This window comes from Oncorhynchus mykiss, chromosome 2 (assembly GCF_013265735.2).
Source record: "Oncorhynchus mykiss isolate Arlee chromosome 2, USDA_OmykA_1.1, whole genome shotgun sequence".
NCBI classification, from domain to species: Eukaryota; Metazoa; Chordata; class Actinopteri; order Salmoniformes; family Salmonidae; genus Oncorhynchus; species Oncorhynchus mykiss.
In genome coordinates this window covers 70,734,157-70,749,456 of record NC_048566.1, presented here as the reverse complement: position 1 = coordinate 70,749,456, position 15,300 = coordinate 70,734,157, and the positions used below count along the sequence as shown (strand labels likewise).

Below are 15,300 nucleotides of genomic sequence, written 5' to 3'. Positions count from 1 at the left end.
AAGAGAAAAAAATTGAAGAAAACAAAACATTATGGGAAATTGGGTCTGTGACAAATAGAATTACACTGTAGGAAATATATTTGCGTGGTAAACCAAGATTCTACAAAAATAGACGCATAGGCCTACTGTAAATAAAGTTTATAGATTGAAGTACCTGTAGATGTTTTTATTATAGCAAATCAAAGAAAGCTTGTAAACCCTTAGACTATTTAGAATATTGTTGATATAAACTACTTTGTATCAATACTTGAGATTGTTTTCCTCCTTTACCTGACCAAATAAATCCAAGCATGATAATACCTTTCCAGACATTATGGTACGTGTTTACAATGGTTTCCAGTAGTAATTAATTTGTATCTAGTCATGGTAGAAAGTTTAATGTGCTTGATTCGGAGAATTGGAACAACAAGTTCATGATCATTGCATAGAATAAAACAAAGAAAGTGAAAAGGTTCCCAAGTTTACCGTTAATATATTCTTTGCATTCTGCATTTTAAAAGTTAAAATACTGTATTTGGACACCCCCTTATTCAGTGTTGTCTTACTGTGAACAAGGTGACTTATGTTAAGCTGTGAGAAACGTTGCCATTAGGTATTTTATTTCCCATGACAGGAAAGGCTCACTTTCAACTAACCAACCCTACACTAGTTAATGGTCCTCCTTTAAGTAAAATATCCCTAGGCACATATGCAATCACACATACGGTAAATTATATTCCCTCCACCCCCTTAAATTACAAACAATAGAGCAGCAAAAACTGTACATGGGTCCTTTAATGGATCCATATTCTAAAATCACAGCAAAGGAGTTTTATATAATCAATGGTAAAAAGGAAATGTCAGCATACAATTCAATGACTTGTTGGAATGTCATTAGCCCTCAGTAAATAGGCTGAAAAAAATAACTGTTCAGGGAAGTCAGGAACCAATACACGCAGTCAGGAAAGCAAAGGCTAGCTTTTTCAAACAAGCTTCAATGCCATACGACACTCCTTCCGTGGCCTCCAACTGCTCTTAAACGCTAGTAAAACCAAATGCATGCATTTCAACTGTTTGCTGCCCGCACCCGCCCGCCCGACTAGCATCACCACCCTGGACGGTTCCGACCTAGAATATGTGTACTACTATAAATACCTAGGTGTCTGGCTAGACTGGAATCTCTCCTTCCAGACTCATATTAAACATCTCCAATCCAAAGTCAAATCTGGCTTTCTATTTCGCAACAAAGCCTCCTTCACTCACACCGCCAAACTTACCCTAGTAAAACTGACTATCCTACCGATCCTCGACTTTGGCGATGTCATCTACAAAATAGCTTCCAACACTCTACTCAGCAAACTGGATGCAGTCTATCACAGTGCCCTCTGTTTTGTTACCAAATCACCTTATACCACCCACCACTGCGACCTGTATGCTCTAGTCAGCTGGCCCTCGCTACATATTCGTCGTCAGACCCACTGGCTCAAGGTCATCTATAAGTCTATGCTAGGTAAAGCTCCGCCTTATCTCAGTTCACTGGTCACGATAACAACACCCACCCTTAGCACACGTTCCAGCAGGTATATCTCACTGATCATCCCCAAAGCCAACACTTAATTTGGCCACCTTTCCTTCCAGTTCTCTGCTGCCAGTGACTGGAACAAATTGCTAAAATCGCTGAAGTTGGAGACTTTTATTTCCCTCACCAACTTTAAACATCAACTATCTGAGCAGCCAACCGATCACTGCAGTTGTACATAGTCCATCTGTAAATAGCCCACCCAATCTACCTACCTCATCCCAATACTGTTTTTATTTTATTTACTTTTCTGCTCTTTTGCACACAGTATCTCTACATGCACATCATCATCTGCTCATTTATCACTCCAGTGTTAATCTGCTAAATTGTAATTATTCGCTCCTATGGCCTATTTATTGCCTACCTCCTCATGCCTTTTGCACAACACTGTATATAGACGTTCTTTTCTCTACTGTGTCATTGACTTGTTTGTGTTATTGGCTTGTTTATTGTTTACTCCATGTGTAACTCTGTGTTGTTGTCTGTGTCACACTGCTTTGCTTTATCTTGGCCAGTTCGCAGTTGCAAATGAGAACTTGTTCTCAACTAGCCTACCTGGTTAAATAAAGGTGAAATAAAATACACAGAGTATACAAAACATTAAGGACATTAAGGTTCCTTCCTTGACATAGAATGAGCAGGTGAATCCAAGTGAAAGCCATGATCCCTTATTGAGGTCACTTGTTAAATGCACTTCAATCAATGTAGATGGAAGGGGAGGAGACAGGTTAAATAAGGATTTTAAATAAGGATCAAAAATCAAATGCACAATAATTTTGTGCAATGGAATGGTGAGGGAATGAGCTAAAATGTTCCAGCTAACATTGGATTGGAGCCTGAGCATTTCGTTTACCAGAGTCAACTGTCCAGGTGTTGGAGGCAATAACAGGACTGCTGGAGGATAGAGGATAGTTATTTGGAACTCTGCCCTCTCCAATCAGGAAGCAGTCGCTCATTGTTGAGGGCCTGTAGCTTGGTGGTCCCCTCTCTTAGTACCTGGTACAGACGCCACCTGCTCTGTATCCTAAGCCTGGTTTGACGTAAAGTAATGCCACGGGCAATATTTTTGGCCCTTAGCTCCCATAATGCTGGCAGATTAAGACTGGAGAAGACTAGACCACGACTAGGTGATACATCCAGGAACTCTAGAGACATGGACTCCAGCATGTAAGATATGTCAAGGTTTCTGAGAGGCACAAGGATATGCAATGTCAGGGACTTAAGGTTAGGCAGTGACTTGGTCAGGATCTACAAAGTGCTTGGGCTCATCCTTTTGAAGACCCAAAAGTACTTGAGCTCAAGGACACGGAGGTGCTGGAACTGAGTGAGGAGTGACACTGATGTCTCAGACCAGTCAAAGTGCAGGCGCATCTAGGTGATCCGAGGGCAGCTGTGGGACAGTTTGCCCAGTAGTACCTGAAAGTTAGTGAACTGGTCCATCGTGATCTTGGTAATGTTGTTGTGGTGGGAAATGGAGCCAACCCGCAGGTCCAGTGGCTCCAGTAGTGTGAATGTCTAGTTCAATTCCAGTTGGCGGAGATCCCTGCAGTGGACATTTTTTAGAAGGTCAGAGAGAAGCTCCCCCCACTTGTTGCATTGGTCCCCCAGGTCAAAGCTGGCTTTTAGGGTGAGTAGGCTTGCACCACAGGATATGAGGTGGTGGGTGTAGTGGTGAAACCATGCCTTCCAAAGCTCAAAACTCTCTGTTGGACACCAGCAGTCCTTCCTGTCTAAGGTTGAGCACTCTATGGTGAGAAAAGTCTGCCACTCTCCAAAGCTTCCCTGATCGCACAAGGCAACTCCAACTGAAGCATACAAGCGCAGAATTGCACTTGTCAACCTCAGGAAGGAAAGCACAGGGAGCTGGCATTCCACCGGCAGAAGATTGAAAGGGAAGAAGTCGTCCCCTGCTTTGGCCATTATTCTTCTACTGACAGGAACAAGCTTCTTCCTTGGGGACATGGTGTTCACTGGTGGAGGTCAAAATCCCCACAAGTCTGATATAGCTAGCTATGCAAAAAAGATTCTGGTCTGGTTCTTCTCAGAGCTAAGAAAGAGAATCAAATGTTTGTCAGCAATCATCTATAGTATACTAACTATTGTAACTATAACATTAGTCTTAACTTAACAATTCAAATAAAATTTTATTTGTCACATCCACATGGTTAGCTGATGTTAATGCAAGTGTAGCGAAATGCTTGTGCTTCTAGTTCCGACAGTGCAGTTATATCTATCAATTCCCCAACAACTACCTAATACATACAAATCTAAAAGGGGTGAATGAGAATATGTACATGTAAGTATATTGAAGAGCGATGGCCGAGCGGCATAGCCAAGGTGCACTAGATGGTATATAAATGTGATATGAGTAATGTAAGATATGTAGACATGATTAAAGGGGCATTATTTAGAGTGGCATTGTTTAGAGTGACTAGTGAGAGATTGTATAAAAGTAGTAAGTTAGCTAGCTAGCTTGAGAAAAAAACCCAACATAAATGCCTGAGGTTGTCATCAATGTGGCAATGAAAGAATGGAACAAATCAGTTTTTACCTCCTCGAAATCTAACGTTATATAGCTAGCTAACAACTGGTGTTTTGTACCGCATGTTTACTAGCGTTATTTAATCATGTAACTTAGCTAGCCAGCTTGAAATGGTATGCAAAAAGAGACTTAGCTAACGTTAAAGAGCAACCTTGGTAGTTTTTTCTTGGTAGCTAGTTAATAATATTAAATGACATAGGGTGCCGATATCAAATGTCTAATTATAAGACCAATTGGATAACAGTCAAACACAGTAGTTATCTGATGGAAAACTGTGGATGAGTTGGGTCAGGGCTAAAAGAGATACCAATTTTGTCAAAGTTATGTCATAGTCCCGTTCACTACAACGAGACTGCGTCTCACACAGCGTCGAGTTCTACAGCAGACTGGACTTGATTTCAATTCGCACTTGCTGGCTAGCGGAACCACTGGGGAAAAGCTAGCTACAATTCAGCAATAAATATCATTCTACTGAGCATTACATGATGTAAATACAAACGCGAATTTCGCTATCAGCTAGTAATATTGCCCTCGTAGAACTTAAGAGGACAACTGCTAGAGATTTGTGTATGGAGCTTCTGAGTAGTGCTGTTTTTCTTCACAATTATTGCACCCACGTGGTGTCCCAGCTCTACGAGTTATTTATTTTCATATACTAACTGGCCACCAGACTACAGAAACTATAGCAATGGAACTGAAGTAATGGAATAGCAATAAGTATAATGTTAGCAATGTGACTTTTTAATTTAATTAGGCAAGTCAGTTAAGAACAAATTATTATTACAATGATTGACCTAGCAGGGAAGAGTAGGTTAACTGCATTATAGCGGAACAACAGATTTTTACCTTGTCATTTCAGGGATTCAATCCAGCAACCTTTCGGTTACTGGCCCAACGCTCTAACCACTAGGCTACCTGCTTCCACGAGATAGAAAAAAAGCGAATAAAGTCATTGGCTGCTTAGTTTCATTCCCCCCCCCCCTTTAAAAATGACAAATAACTGGAAGTCTTTAAAAGAGTGGAACCCTCTCTCTCCTAATATAAAGTCGTACCCTATCCACCCCTATTCTCTTCCTTTTTCTCTTCCCTCCCCTCTTTTGACTCACCACTCCTCTCCCCTAAATGTTCTCGCCTTTCTCTCTCCTGTTAAGTAGCAAATTGTGTGAGGATGGATATGTTAGAACTACCCCCTTTGCACTTATGGAGATTTTTGCATAGGTGTAAGTATTATGATAATGGTTGATACAACCCTAACCCTTGTTTGATTGGTTAGTGTGTAGTCCTAGATGTGTTTTATCTGCTATATTTAGAGTGGTGTTTTGTATGTTTGGATGTGTTATGTATATTTAGATGTGTGTGTGTGTGTAAACTCCCACAGAAGTTCATTTTTTATATATTATCCTTACCTTGTTTTACCTTGTTCTCAGCCTCTTGGTTTTGTGCTTTTCTCCCCGGCCTCCTGTTCTGAGACAAACCATACCACAAATACAATAGGATTTTGAGAGAGTTTTCTTTGTCAAAGGCCATATTGTAGAATGGAAATGTACCATAGAACAATCATAGAAAACAATCTTTATTTTGATAGTATTCTGGAATAATCTCATTGTCTAGAGTATGGACTGGTTTCCCAGACTCAGATTACACCTAGTCCTGGACAAAAAAACATGCTCAATATAAATTCAATATAAAATAGTTTGTGCCCAGGACTGGGCTTAGGGGAGGAGAGGACAGAAGAGGAGAGGAAGAGGGTGAGATGGAATACTCAGAATTTAGCTTAGGTACAAGCATGCTAGGGAGTGTGGGGAGGGGCTATGGGTAGGCATGCCCAGGGTCCTCAGCCACATTCCAGGTAGGCTTCAGGTAGGCACAGTCCAGACACTTCCGGGAGTTATTAGATGTAGAAAAGGACAAAAGAAGGGGGTTAGTGGGAGCATGCTTAGGTACATCAGATAAAGACAGTACAGTACACCAGATGAGACAAGCTGACCATGGCCCCATGGCAAATAAAAACTGAGTACAAAAAGCCAGGGACTCAGTGCATGTAATAGAGTCAGTGGTATGGAATCCCAGTTGAGAGTCAATCAAGTAGAGACAGCAAGGATGGACCTGATGCCTCTCTGTTTGGTTCTCAGCATTAATGAATTAGGGAACTAGCGTCCTGTCCAGGGGGTATAGGCTACTTGTACCTCAAGCTGCCTTACATGACAGAAACAGGAAATAGGCTTCTGCCCATATGGGTCATTCATGCTCAGACAAGGATTATTTGACCAAGGCTTAGCTACAAGTTACTTACTTTAACTTACAAGACTGAAACCAAGTATGATTCTCTCAACATAAAAGAGGAGCCCTGTATCCATCTGTTTTCTTAGATATTGGGGGAACAAGGAGTCCTGCATCTTGTGGTTATCTTCTGTTTTCCCTTTCTAACACATACCCTTCTCAAACTCAACCTTCCTAACCGACATCGCCTCCTCCCAATATCAGTCAATCATAATCACCTTTATTGTGCACCTTTATAAACATTAGCCAATTTACCATTTCTGCTTCCCTCTTCTTATCACTCGCATGTTTATCCTCGCCCTGGTGGCAGGCGTAGGTTTTCCTCCCGACCACCAGGAAGGGGGTTCCGTCATGGGGAACATATTTTAGTTCCCAATGCAAGTTTGATGGATAATCTAACATCAATTAATGTTAATAAACACACATGTCTCTCTACTTACAGCTAACTAGGTATCTCATCTACAAGACCCTGCTAGGTAAAGTCCCCCCTTATCTCAGCTCGCTGGTCACCATAGCATCTCCCACTTGTAGCACACGCTCCAGCAGGTATATCTCTCTGGTCACCCCTAAAACCAATTCTTTCTTTGGCCACCTCTCCTTCCAGTTCTCTGCTGCCAATGACTGGAACGAACTACAAAAATCTCTGAAACTGGAAACACTTATCTCCCTCACTAGCTTTAAGGACCAGCTGCCAGAGCAGCTCACAGATTACTGCACCTGTACATAGCCCATCTATAATTTAGCCCAAACAACTACCTCTTTCCGTACTGTATTTATTTGATTTTATGTATTTATTTTGCACCCCATTATTTTTATTTCTACTTTGCACATTCTTCCACTGCAAATCTACCATTCCAGTGTTTTACTTGCTATATTGTATTTACTTTGCCACCATGGCCTTTTTTTGCCTTTACCTCCCTTATCTCATTTGCTCACATCGTATATAGACTTGTTTCTACTGTATTATTATTGACTGTTTGTTTTACTCCATGTGTAACTGTATGTGTGCTGTTGTATGTGTCGAACTGCTTTGCTTTATCTTGGCCAGGTCGCAATTGTAAATGAGAACTTGTTCTCAACTTGCCTACCTGGTTAAATAAAGGTGAAATAAATAAATACAATAAATCTAACTAACGTTACTAGTCAACGGAGTTTGCTATCTAGTTTACTAACGACCTAGATTCATATCGCTCCTTGATTAAATTCGAAGTCACCCTTCTGTGCAGACGGTTTATCATTTTTGTTTACAACAAATGTGGTCCTTGTCTCCTGTTTATAATGGTTCAGACTGTCTTCTTGTAGACAAGTAAAATACTATACCTGATGCAGCTCGATTGGCACAAACTGGACTGTTACGTCACTTTTACAAAATCGTATCCATTCTAGCAGTGACCGGTGATGCGGTGTTATTGTTGACAACGTCATCAAATCGCGCGCCAAGGTTCTCTCAAATGTTCATGTGTTTCAAGTTTGAGTAAGCAGTGCGCAGGCTATTTCAATTTATAAAGCGTCGGCTACTGTGGTGTTATTATTATTATTTGTTTTACAATTTAGTTAGCTAATACAACAGTTATTAAACTTCATGTACTCACGGATTAATCTATGAAACTGCCGTAACATCAAACACTGCCAATTGTATGTCCAGACATCTTTATTCCCATCTTCCCCTGAACGCCATCTTGAAATGTAAATGTTTGTTTCCTCTGATTGACGTTTTAACTAAAGGTAGCAATTTATATTTGTTCAGATCTCGTCGTGCATGATGGATCACATAGTAGTACAAACGCAGGAATAACAAAGTGAGTATTTTGGACAGTGTGTCTCATCAGCGACACTTTTTTTTAACGGAGATTTCATGGCCTTTGTTTCGGTGGAATAACGTTAGCTAGCTAGCTGTGGCATTGTTCGTTGTGATGTCTTGGCCCAAGCTTTAGCATTCGCTAGCTTTCATGTATATAGCTAACGTTAGCTAAGTGGGAAGCATATATTTTCAAAAGCAGAGTAAGTACTAATAACTACATGTAGCCAGCATGAAGCCCCAGCTAACTTGGTAACTAGAACGCGCATAGCATCTGCATCAGTCCTGAGGCATGTGGTGTTAGCATGCTAACGTTAGCCTAGATTTTTAATTCGACTGGGATATTGCGTTAACTAGTTGAGTTGATTGTTGTGCCACGTTACACTGGCTAGGACGACCCGATGTGTGCAGGTGTAAAGTTACCTGACGAGAAAGACGAAATTAATAAATAGACCAGATGAAATAATATGATATGGAAACTCATGAAAGTTGACATGCAACCACAAGGTGTCAGCCTTTGATAAACCATTAGCTACCATCTGTTCCGTATCTTTATTAGGCCCCACTTTCTGCTTAGTTGATGCGCTTGCAGTTTCTCCTTCAGGAGTAACTATCGATAACTCAAGGGGCTTACAGTTAAACATTTCACTGTACTGTTTAAAGCTGCTGTATCCTGCGTATGTGACCATAACATTTTAAACTTGTCTTAGGTTTTCAACTGATGGTATGGAGCAGGGGTTCCCATACGTTTTCACTCAGGCCTCCCTTCCTGAATTGGGGAACATCCCGCACCCCCCTTGTGCGCATCACGTCTATTTCTATGGGCATAAACACTGTTCATGACCGATTGTTCACACCCCTCTTGTTGGCGGAGAGCAAATGTTGCAGGTTTAAAGCTTATTCCCTGCAATTCTACACATGTCATGTAGTGCAGGTAATTTTTTGCCGTCTTAAAGCACATTTTCTTTCTCCATGTGTAATGTGTATTTATGAGATATTTGAGTGACTCCAACATAACAACAAAATATATGGGCTTAAAACCTAGCTAAAAATCGTTAGCTGGCTAGTCGATCAGGTCATTTCTGACAAGGTATAACTAGTTCTCTAAGGTATGCAATGACTGACATGACGAGGGAAATTACAACTTGTACATCCTACTATTTCAACTACCCCCCCCCCCCCCTACACACACACACACAAACACACATATAAGGTGAAACTTTGACATTTGGAAGTGCATCATCAGTTTTCCCCTTGTCATGTCAGTCATTGCATACCTTAGAGCTATTTCTAACTTGACAGAAACATAAGCAGCCCCTATTTGATCTTTGAAGTTCATTGCCTTCAAGTCTTTACTCTCAAACCATTTTGTTTCTTTGTCTAGGTCCAGAATGCATAGTTCTCGATCCCTGTCAGTATCAAGATAAGATTCAACCACCCTGGCCTCCTAACCTCCCCTCATCCTCACTGCAGATCTTCAAGCACAGACTAGGGTAAATGCTGCTGGATCTGGCGTAATGAGGTAGATGGGGGAATCCAAGAACATGGTGTTGAATGGCAGGCGGCATTGCAGCAGATTCTCCAGTGATCGATCCATAACCTCGGCCAGGTCCCTGCGTCAGAGCAAGGGCTCCTTAAGAAGTAGGAGATGTAGTCAACGTAAGTGCTGTTCTCTGGCAATGCTCACCATAAATGACCCCTTTCAGCTTCATTAATAAATTACACTGGGCTATTGGCAGATTTTTTGAATTGTAATTTTTTTTGGGGGGGGCTCAATCATTAATTTTTCACGTTTTTCACCTCAGGTGTCATCAGTTCTACCCTTGAGGCAGAGAGACGTCATACCCCGTCGTCAGGTATGACTCCAAAGGAACTCTGTGAGAATGATGACTTGACTACAAGTCTTATTCTGGACCCCTACCTCGGCTTCCAGACCCATAAGATGAATAGCAGGTTTGTCTCTTTCTGGCTCACAATTGTCCACATTTGTCATAATAGCTTGTGCATAAGTCAGCAGCCAAAGTTTCACAACATCTGGGGAGGCGGTTTACTCGTATGCCTCAGACAAACTTGCCTATCACGATAGGCTATGACTCTGCACCAGCTGCATAACATTTGTATTGAGAATGGTTTGGAAGGTGGTTAAAAATGGACTGATGGTGTGCTTAGGTTTCGACCCATCAAGGACCGACAAGGACATTTGAAGGAGGTGCTAGAGTGCTTTAAAAAACATGATAACCTCGAGAAGGCCTTCCATGCCTTGACTGCTGGGGACTGGTCAAGACCCCACTTTCACCACAAGACGAAGGCTCAGGGCAAACTCTTCAAAGAGCATGTAAGTTATCTAGAAATATCTGTTGTTGCGCAAAAAGCATGAACCATAATCGAAACAAAAATATGTGGAAACTATTATTTTGTGTGTGTTTTGGCAGGTTTTTGTTTACCTACGAATGTTTGCAACTAACAGTGGGTTTGAAATACTTCCCTGCAATCGTTATTCCTCTGAGCAGAATGGAGCCAAAATTGTAGCAACAAAAGAGTGGTAAGGATATCATAATTTTAGTAGGATACATTTTGTTTAAAGAAAATGTTGCACTGTGTATATAGTCATTTTACATTTTCTCAAATATCCCTCATTCATATTTTCCCAAGGAAAACCAATGATAAGATGGAATACCTGGTGGGCTGCATTGCTGAGCTATCACACCATGAGGAAAGCATTTTACTGCGACATGGTGAAAATGACTTCAGTGTGATGTACTCCACCCGCAAGAACTGTGCTCAACTGTGGCTGGGACCTGCAGCCTTCATCAACCATGGTATACATCCTCATGCACTTGACAATAACTGTCTGCCTCATTCAACACACTTATGATAGAATTCAAATACCTATATTAAAAGACTAAACATATGTTTGTTTTCCAGATTGCAGGCCAAATTGCAAGGCAAGTAATACCAATGCCTGCAAATCAAAAGTATTGTGTAAAATGAAGTGAATTGTACAAATGGCTAACAAATGTTTATGTATGTGTTATTACAGTTTGTTTCCACTGGGCGAGATACAGCATGTGTCAAGGTTCTGAGGGATATTGAACCTGGGGAAGAAATCTCCTGTTACTATGGAGATGGCTTCTTTGGGGAAAATAATGAACTCTGTGAATGTTACACCTGTGAAAGGTATAATTTATTGATTTAATATCAAACTTGTAGTTACTTTATATGTATAATAATGAGTCCTACATTGGCTAGGATTTTGCTATTTCACATCTTCTGGTCCCTTCAGACGCAGTGCTGGTGCTTTCAAACCGAAGACTGGGCAGTCTACGGCCACTCCTATTATCAACAGCATGTATGGCCTGAGAGAGACAGACAAACGGCTCCATCGACTTAAGAAATTAGAAGACAGCAAATGCTCTGACAGTCAGTTGGACGGCTCTAATATGGATCCAGACTCTCAGGAAAATCGTGACACACATTCATGTAAGTGCACCTTTGAGGTTGAGCAGGGATTGACATTAAGGGTGACATATTGCCTAGGCTAGGGCGAGTGAACTGAACCAGTCACGCAAGTTGAGCCTCCTCTGTGGTTGCCCCATTGAGCAGGTGATTTCAACAATAAAACTGAAAACAACCAAAATGCAAAGAATTCCAGTGGCCTTAAACTGAGCTTTTAGTTTCTCCCCATTGTTTAAGTGGAAGATGGACCATTTTTGGCTTTTATGGCAGTTAGGCAAGTTGTGTTTACTTTGTGGTTGCCCCAGGAAATTCAGGACATGGTTACTGATAACCAAAATACAATGATTTCTAATGGTGATCTTTCTGGTTCCTCCGCTATGTATAGGAGAAAGGCAGGCTATATATTATATTTCTGCATGTAAAAAGCTAATTTACATTTTCAGGCAAGTGATCATAATCTTCGGGCAACTAAAAAATATTCCAGAGTCCTGACTTCCCCAATGGGCAAGTGATTTTCAGACCTTAGGGTCAATCCCTGGGTTTAGGATGTATAGATGCTATTGGTCAATTATAAGATTTACTGGACACACATACTTGCATTAGGAACTATAACATGCTACATAATAATATTCTAATACATTGCAATTTTGCAATGATTGTCATTAGGTTTAGTAATGATTGTCCAACTTTCTGATGACTGTTCTGCTGTTATTTCTTATTTTTCCGGTCCACATCTTAGCAGTAGGGAGGACAGCCTGCTCCAGTGTGACCAGGCTCAGTGACGCACAAGCCCTAAGCAGGCAAACTCTGTCCAAAATGCCTATGCCTACCTCATCATTCAATCAAAGACACTCAAAGAACTCCAACGTGCAAGAGAGACGAAACTCAAAGTCCGTAAAGCCTTTACACAAGCTAGGAAGAAGGTGTCAGGTAACTGCTCACAGGTTCCCCATTGAGGTGGAAGCTATGGGTTTGTGCCTTAAGGACCCCACAGAATTAGTCAGTAACAGGGTCTCGCGAAAGAGTGTGATGGATAAGCAAGGACCCATGCAAGTGGTGGGAACAAGGGGTTGTCTTGTGCACTACACTGTGAAGGAACACATTCAGAACTCAATGAAAGATGGTAGTAGGTGCCCTGATGGTTTAGCTTGCACTCACAGAACTCGCAGTTCAACCAGAGCATCAGTTGGCACACAGGGGTCTGACAACATTAAACTTGAACCAAACTGTGGTGTGGTTAGTAAGACCAAGCCTACAGACCTCAGAGATTATGTCACAGATGGTCACTGGATAATCAGCCCAAGCCTGGATATCAAGTGTCCAAGTGAGACCTGTCCCAGACAGAGGCAAATGATAAATCAGGAGGAGCAGCACTCTTTCAGACCAGCATCCCTTCTCCAGGAGGAGGTTCCAGGCCTGCACCATGCAGCCCGTACCCCAGACATAGCTGAATGCAGGAAAGAGTTGCAATGCCTGCCTGATTGTTGTAGTACTCACGACAATCTGTCTAAGGGAGACCAGCTTCTCCACCTTGGCAAGGGGAAGAAGAAACAGCAGATTACGCGCTATGATTCCCAGCTGATCCTAGCCAACAACAGCTCAGGCATTCCCAAATTAACCCTGCGGAGACGAAGGGACAGCGGCAGCAGTAGGATTGAGTCTGACCCTGTCAAGTCCTCCAGCTCCACAAAGACCAGCATGAAATTTGGGAAGAGCCATCACCGTGCAAAGACCAAAAGGAGCTCTTATGCAGCCAGATGGAGTAATGGGACTTTCAGTCCTGTGGAACACATCCATTCCTCCAAACATGGCCTCGGTCCTGTGGAACACATCCGCTCCTCCAAACATGGCCTCAGTCCTGTGGAACACATCCCCTCCTCCAAACATGGCCTCAGTCCTGTGGAACACATCTGCTCCTCCAAACATGGCTTCAGTCCTGTGGACCACATCCATTCCTCCAAACATGGCCTCAGTCCTGTGGAACACATCTGCTCCTCCAAACATGGCCTCAGTCCTGTGGACCACATCCATTCCTCCAAACATGGCCTCAGTCCTGTGGAACACATCTGCTCCTCCAAACATGGCCTCAGTCCTGTGGAACACATCTGCTCCTCCAAACATGGCTTCAGTCCTGTGGACCACATCCATTCCTCCAAACATGGCTTCAGTCCTGTGGACCACATTCACTCCTCAAAACATGGCTTCAGTCCTGTGGAACACATTCGCTCCTCCAAACATGGCCTCAGTCCTGTGGAACACATCTGCTCCTCCAAACATGGCTTCAGTCCTGTGGAACACATCCATTCCTCCAAACATGGCCTCAGTCCTGTGGAACACATTCGCTCCTCCAAACATGGCTTCAGTCCTGTGGAACACATTCGCTCTTCCAAACTGAAGATTCACCTGCAGCATGAGTGGGACAGCAGGAGGCTAAGCCAGTATTGCCATGGTAGTGGGCCCTTCACAGGTATAGTAGAGAGGGAGGCAGGGGAGGTCTTTGGGCCCACAGTAGCAACATTTGGAATGCACGATGACACAGAGGAAGACTCGTCCTCTTCAGAAGAAGAGGATGAAGATGCATCTGACCATGAAGAGTTTGACGATTTTATTCCACTTCCACCAACAAAACGCCTCCGGCTCATTGTTGGTAAAGACTCTATAGATATTGATATCGCATCAAGGAGACGTGAAAATCAGTCACGAACAGTCAATCCATAAGCTCTATGGGTCTTCATTTGTTAAGTCAATAAAAGTACAATCACATGCTGTTGTAAAATGTTAACTATTTTTGTACATGGTGGAACTTGGTTCGTTATTGTAGAATGTGTACATTTTAGGCAATTATTTTTATATCTTCAGCTTTATTTTGTACAATTGTTAATTATATTTAAAGCATTTTCTAGTTTGTGTTGGTAAACATGCTAAATGTTGCTCCACTGACATCGCAAGAATGGACCCTTTTGGGAACACACTGCAAACAAAATGTGCTTTTGTCAACATGACAGTGCATATAAAATAATAAGCATTTTATATATTGTTTTGAGAGCTTTTGAAAGGAACATAATTCTTGTTTCTTGCTGGAGGTATGTGAAAATGTTTGACTCCCAGTGATTCCTGGGAGCTGGTCTCTGATGTTTTAGTCCCGTTGTAATCACTCATTCCTTAATCAAAATGTGTTGGTGCTTGCATAATGATTCTCTTTGTTAACTTTTTAGTTTGTGTAGATGTGGTTATTTTGGATGTTTATTTTATTTTTTGATCACATTTTTATTTTTCTATTCATTTCACTCAATTCTCGAACTGTATAATTTCTCAGTCTTTATTTAGCAATCACAAATTCAGAACTTACTTGGTCTGGCTTAGGTGGTGTAGATATTCAAACACTTTTTTCACTTTGTTATTTTGTTCACCATTTGATCATCAGTTCACCTGTCTGCTGTGTCTGAATTGTGAATGGTGTGGTGCATGTCTCAACTTTTTAAATTGCTCTTTATATACTGGACCAGTCAAAAGTTTGGACACACCTACTCATTCCAGGGTTTTTCTTTATTTTATTTTTAGTGGCTCAAATAAATGCTTCACAGAGTTCAAGTAACAGACACATCTCAACATCAACTGTTCAGAGGAGACTGCATGAATCAGGCTTTCATGGTCGAATTGCTGCAA

General features: G+C 41.7%; 2 protein-coding genes across 6 annotated transcripts; one reads left to right on the top strand and one right to left on the bottom strand.

Annotated features, from left to right (window-relative positions):
- Positions 1-2,407: 2,407 nt before the first annotated feature.
- si:dkey-12e7.1 (uncharacterized protein LOC557553 homolog) lies at positions 2,408-8,035 on the bottom strand. The gene is given in 5 exon segments (XM_036954776.1): positions 2,408-3,256; positions 3,258-3,403; positions 3,406-3,605; positions 5,507-5,564; positions 7,973-8,035. Coding segments are annotated over 3 exon segments (1,110 nt in total). The 5' UTR covers positions 3,521-3,605; positions 5,507-5,564; positions 7,973-8,035.
- kmt5b (lysine methyltransferase 5B) lies at positions 7,822-15,280 on the top strand. 5 transcript variants are annotated; one of them, XM_021570540.2, is made up of 12 exons: positions 7,823-8,015; positions 8,128-8,179; positions 8,889-9,112; positions 9,563-9,837; positions 9,984-10,131; positions 10,348-10,513; positions 10,611-10,720; positions 10,831-10,997; positions 11,104-11,123; positions 11,219-11,355; positions 11,462-11,658; positions 12,374-15,280. In XM_021570540.2, the coding sequence occupies exons 4-12, from the start codon at positions 9,705-9,707 to the stop codon at positions 14,350-14,352; spliced, it is 3,057 nt and encodes a 1,018-aa protein (XP_021426215.2). In that variant the 5' UTR covers positions 7,823-8,015; positions 8,128-8,179; positions 8,889-9,112; positions 9,563-9,704; the 3' UTR covers positions 14,353-15,280. The 5 variants fall into 5 exon arrangements, with proteins under 5 accessions (XP_021426228.2, XP_036810669.1, XP_021426215.2 ...); XM_021570553.2 differs by lacking the exon at positions 8,889-9,112 and having other exon boundaries at positions 7,822-8,015; positions 9,652-9,837; XM_036954774.1 differs by lacking the exon at positions 8,128-8,179 and having other exon boundaries at positions 7,822-8,066; positions 9,652-9,837.
- The last annotated feature ends 20 nt before the right edge of the window (positions 15,281-15,300 follow it).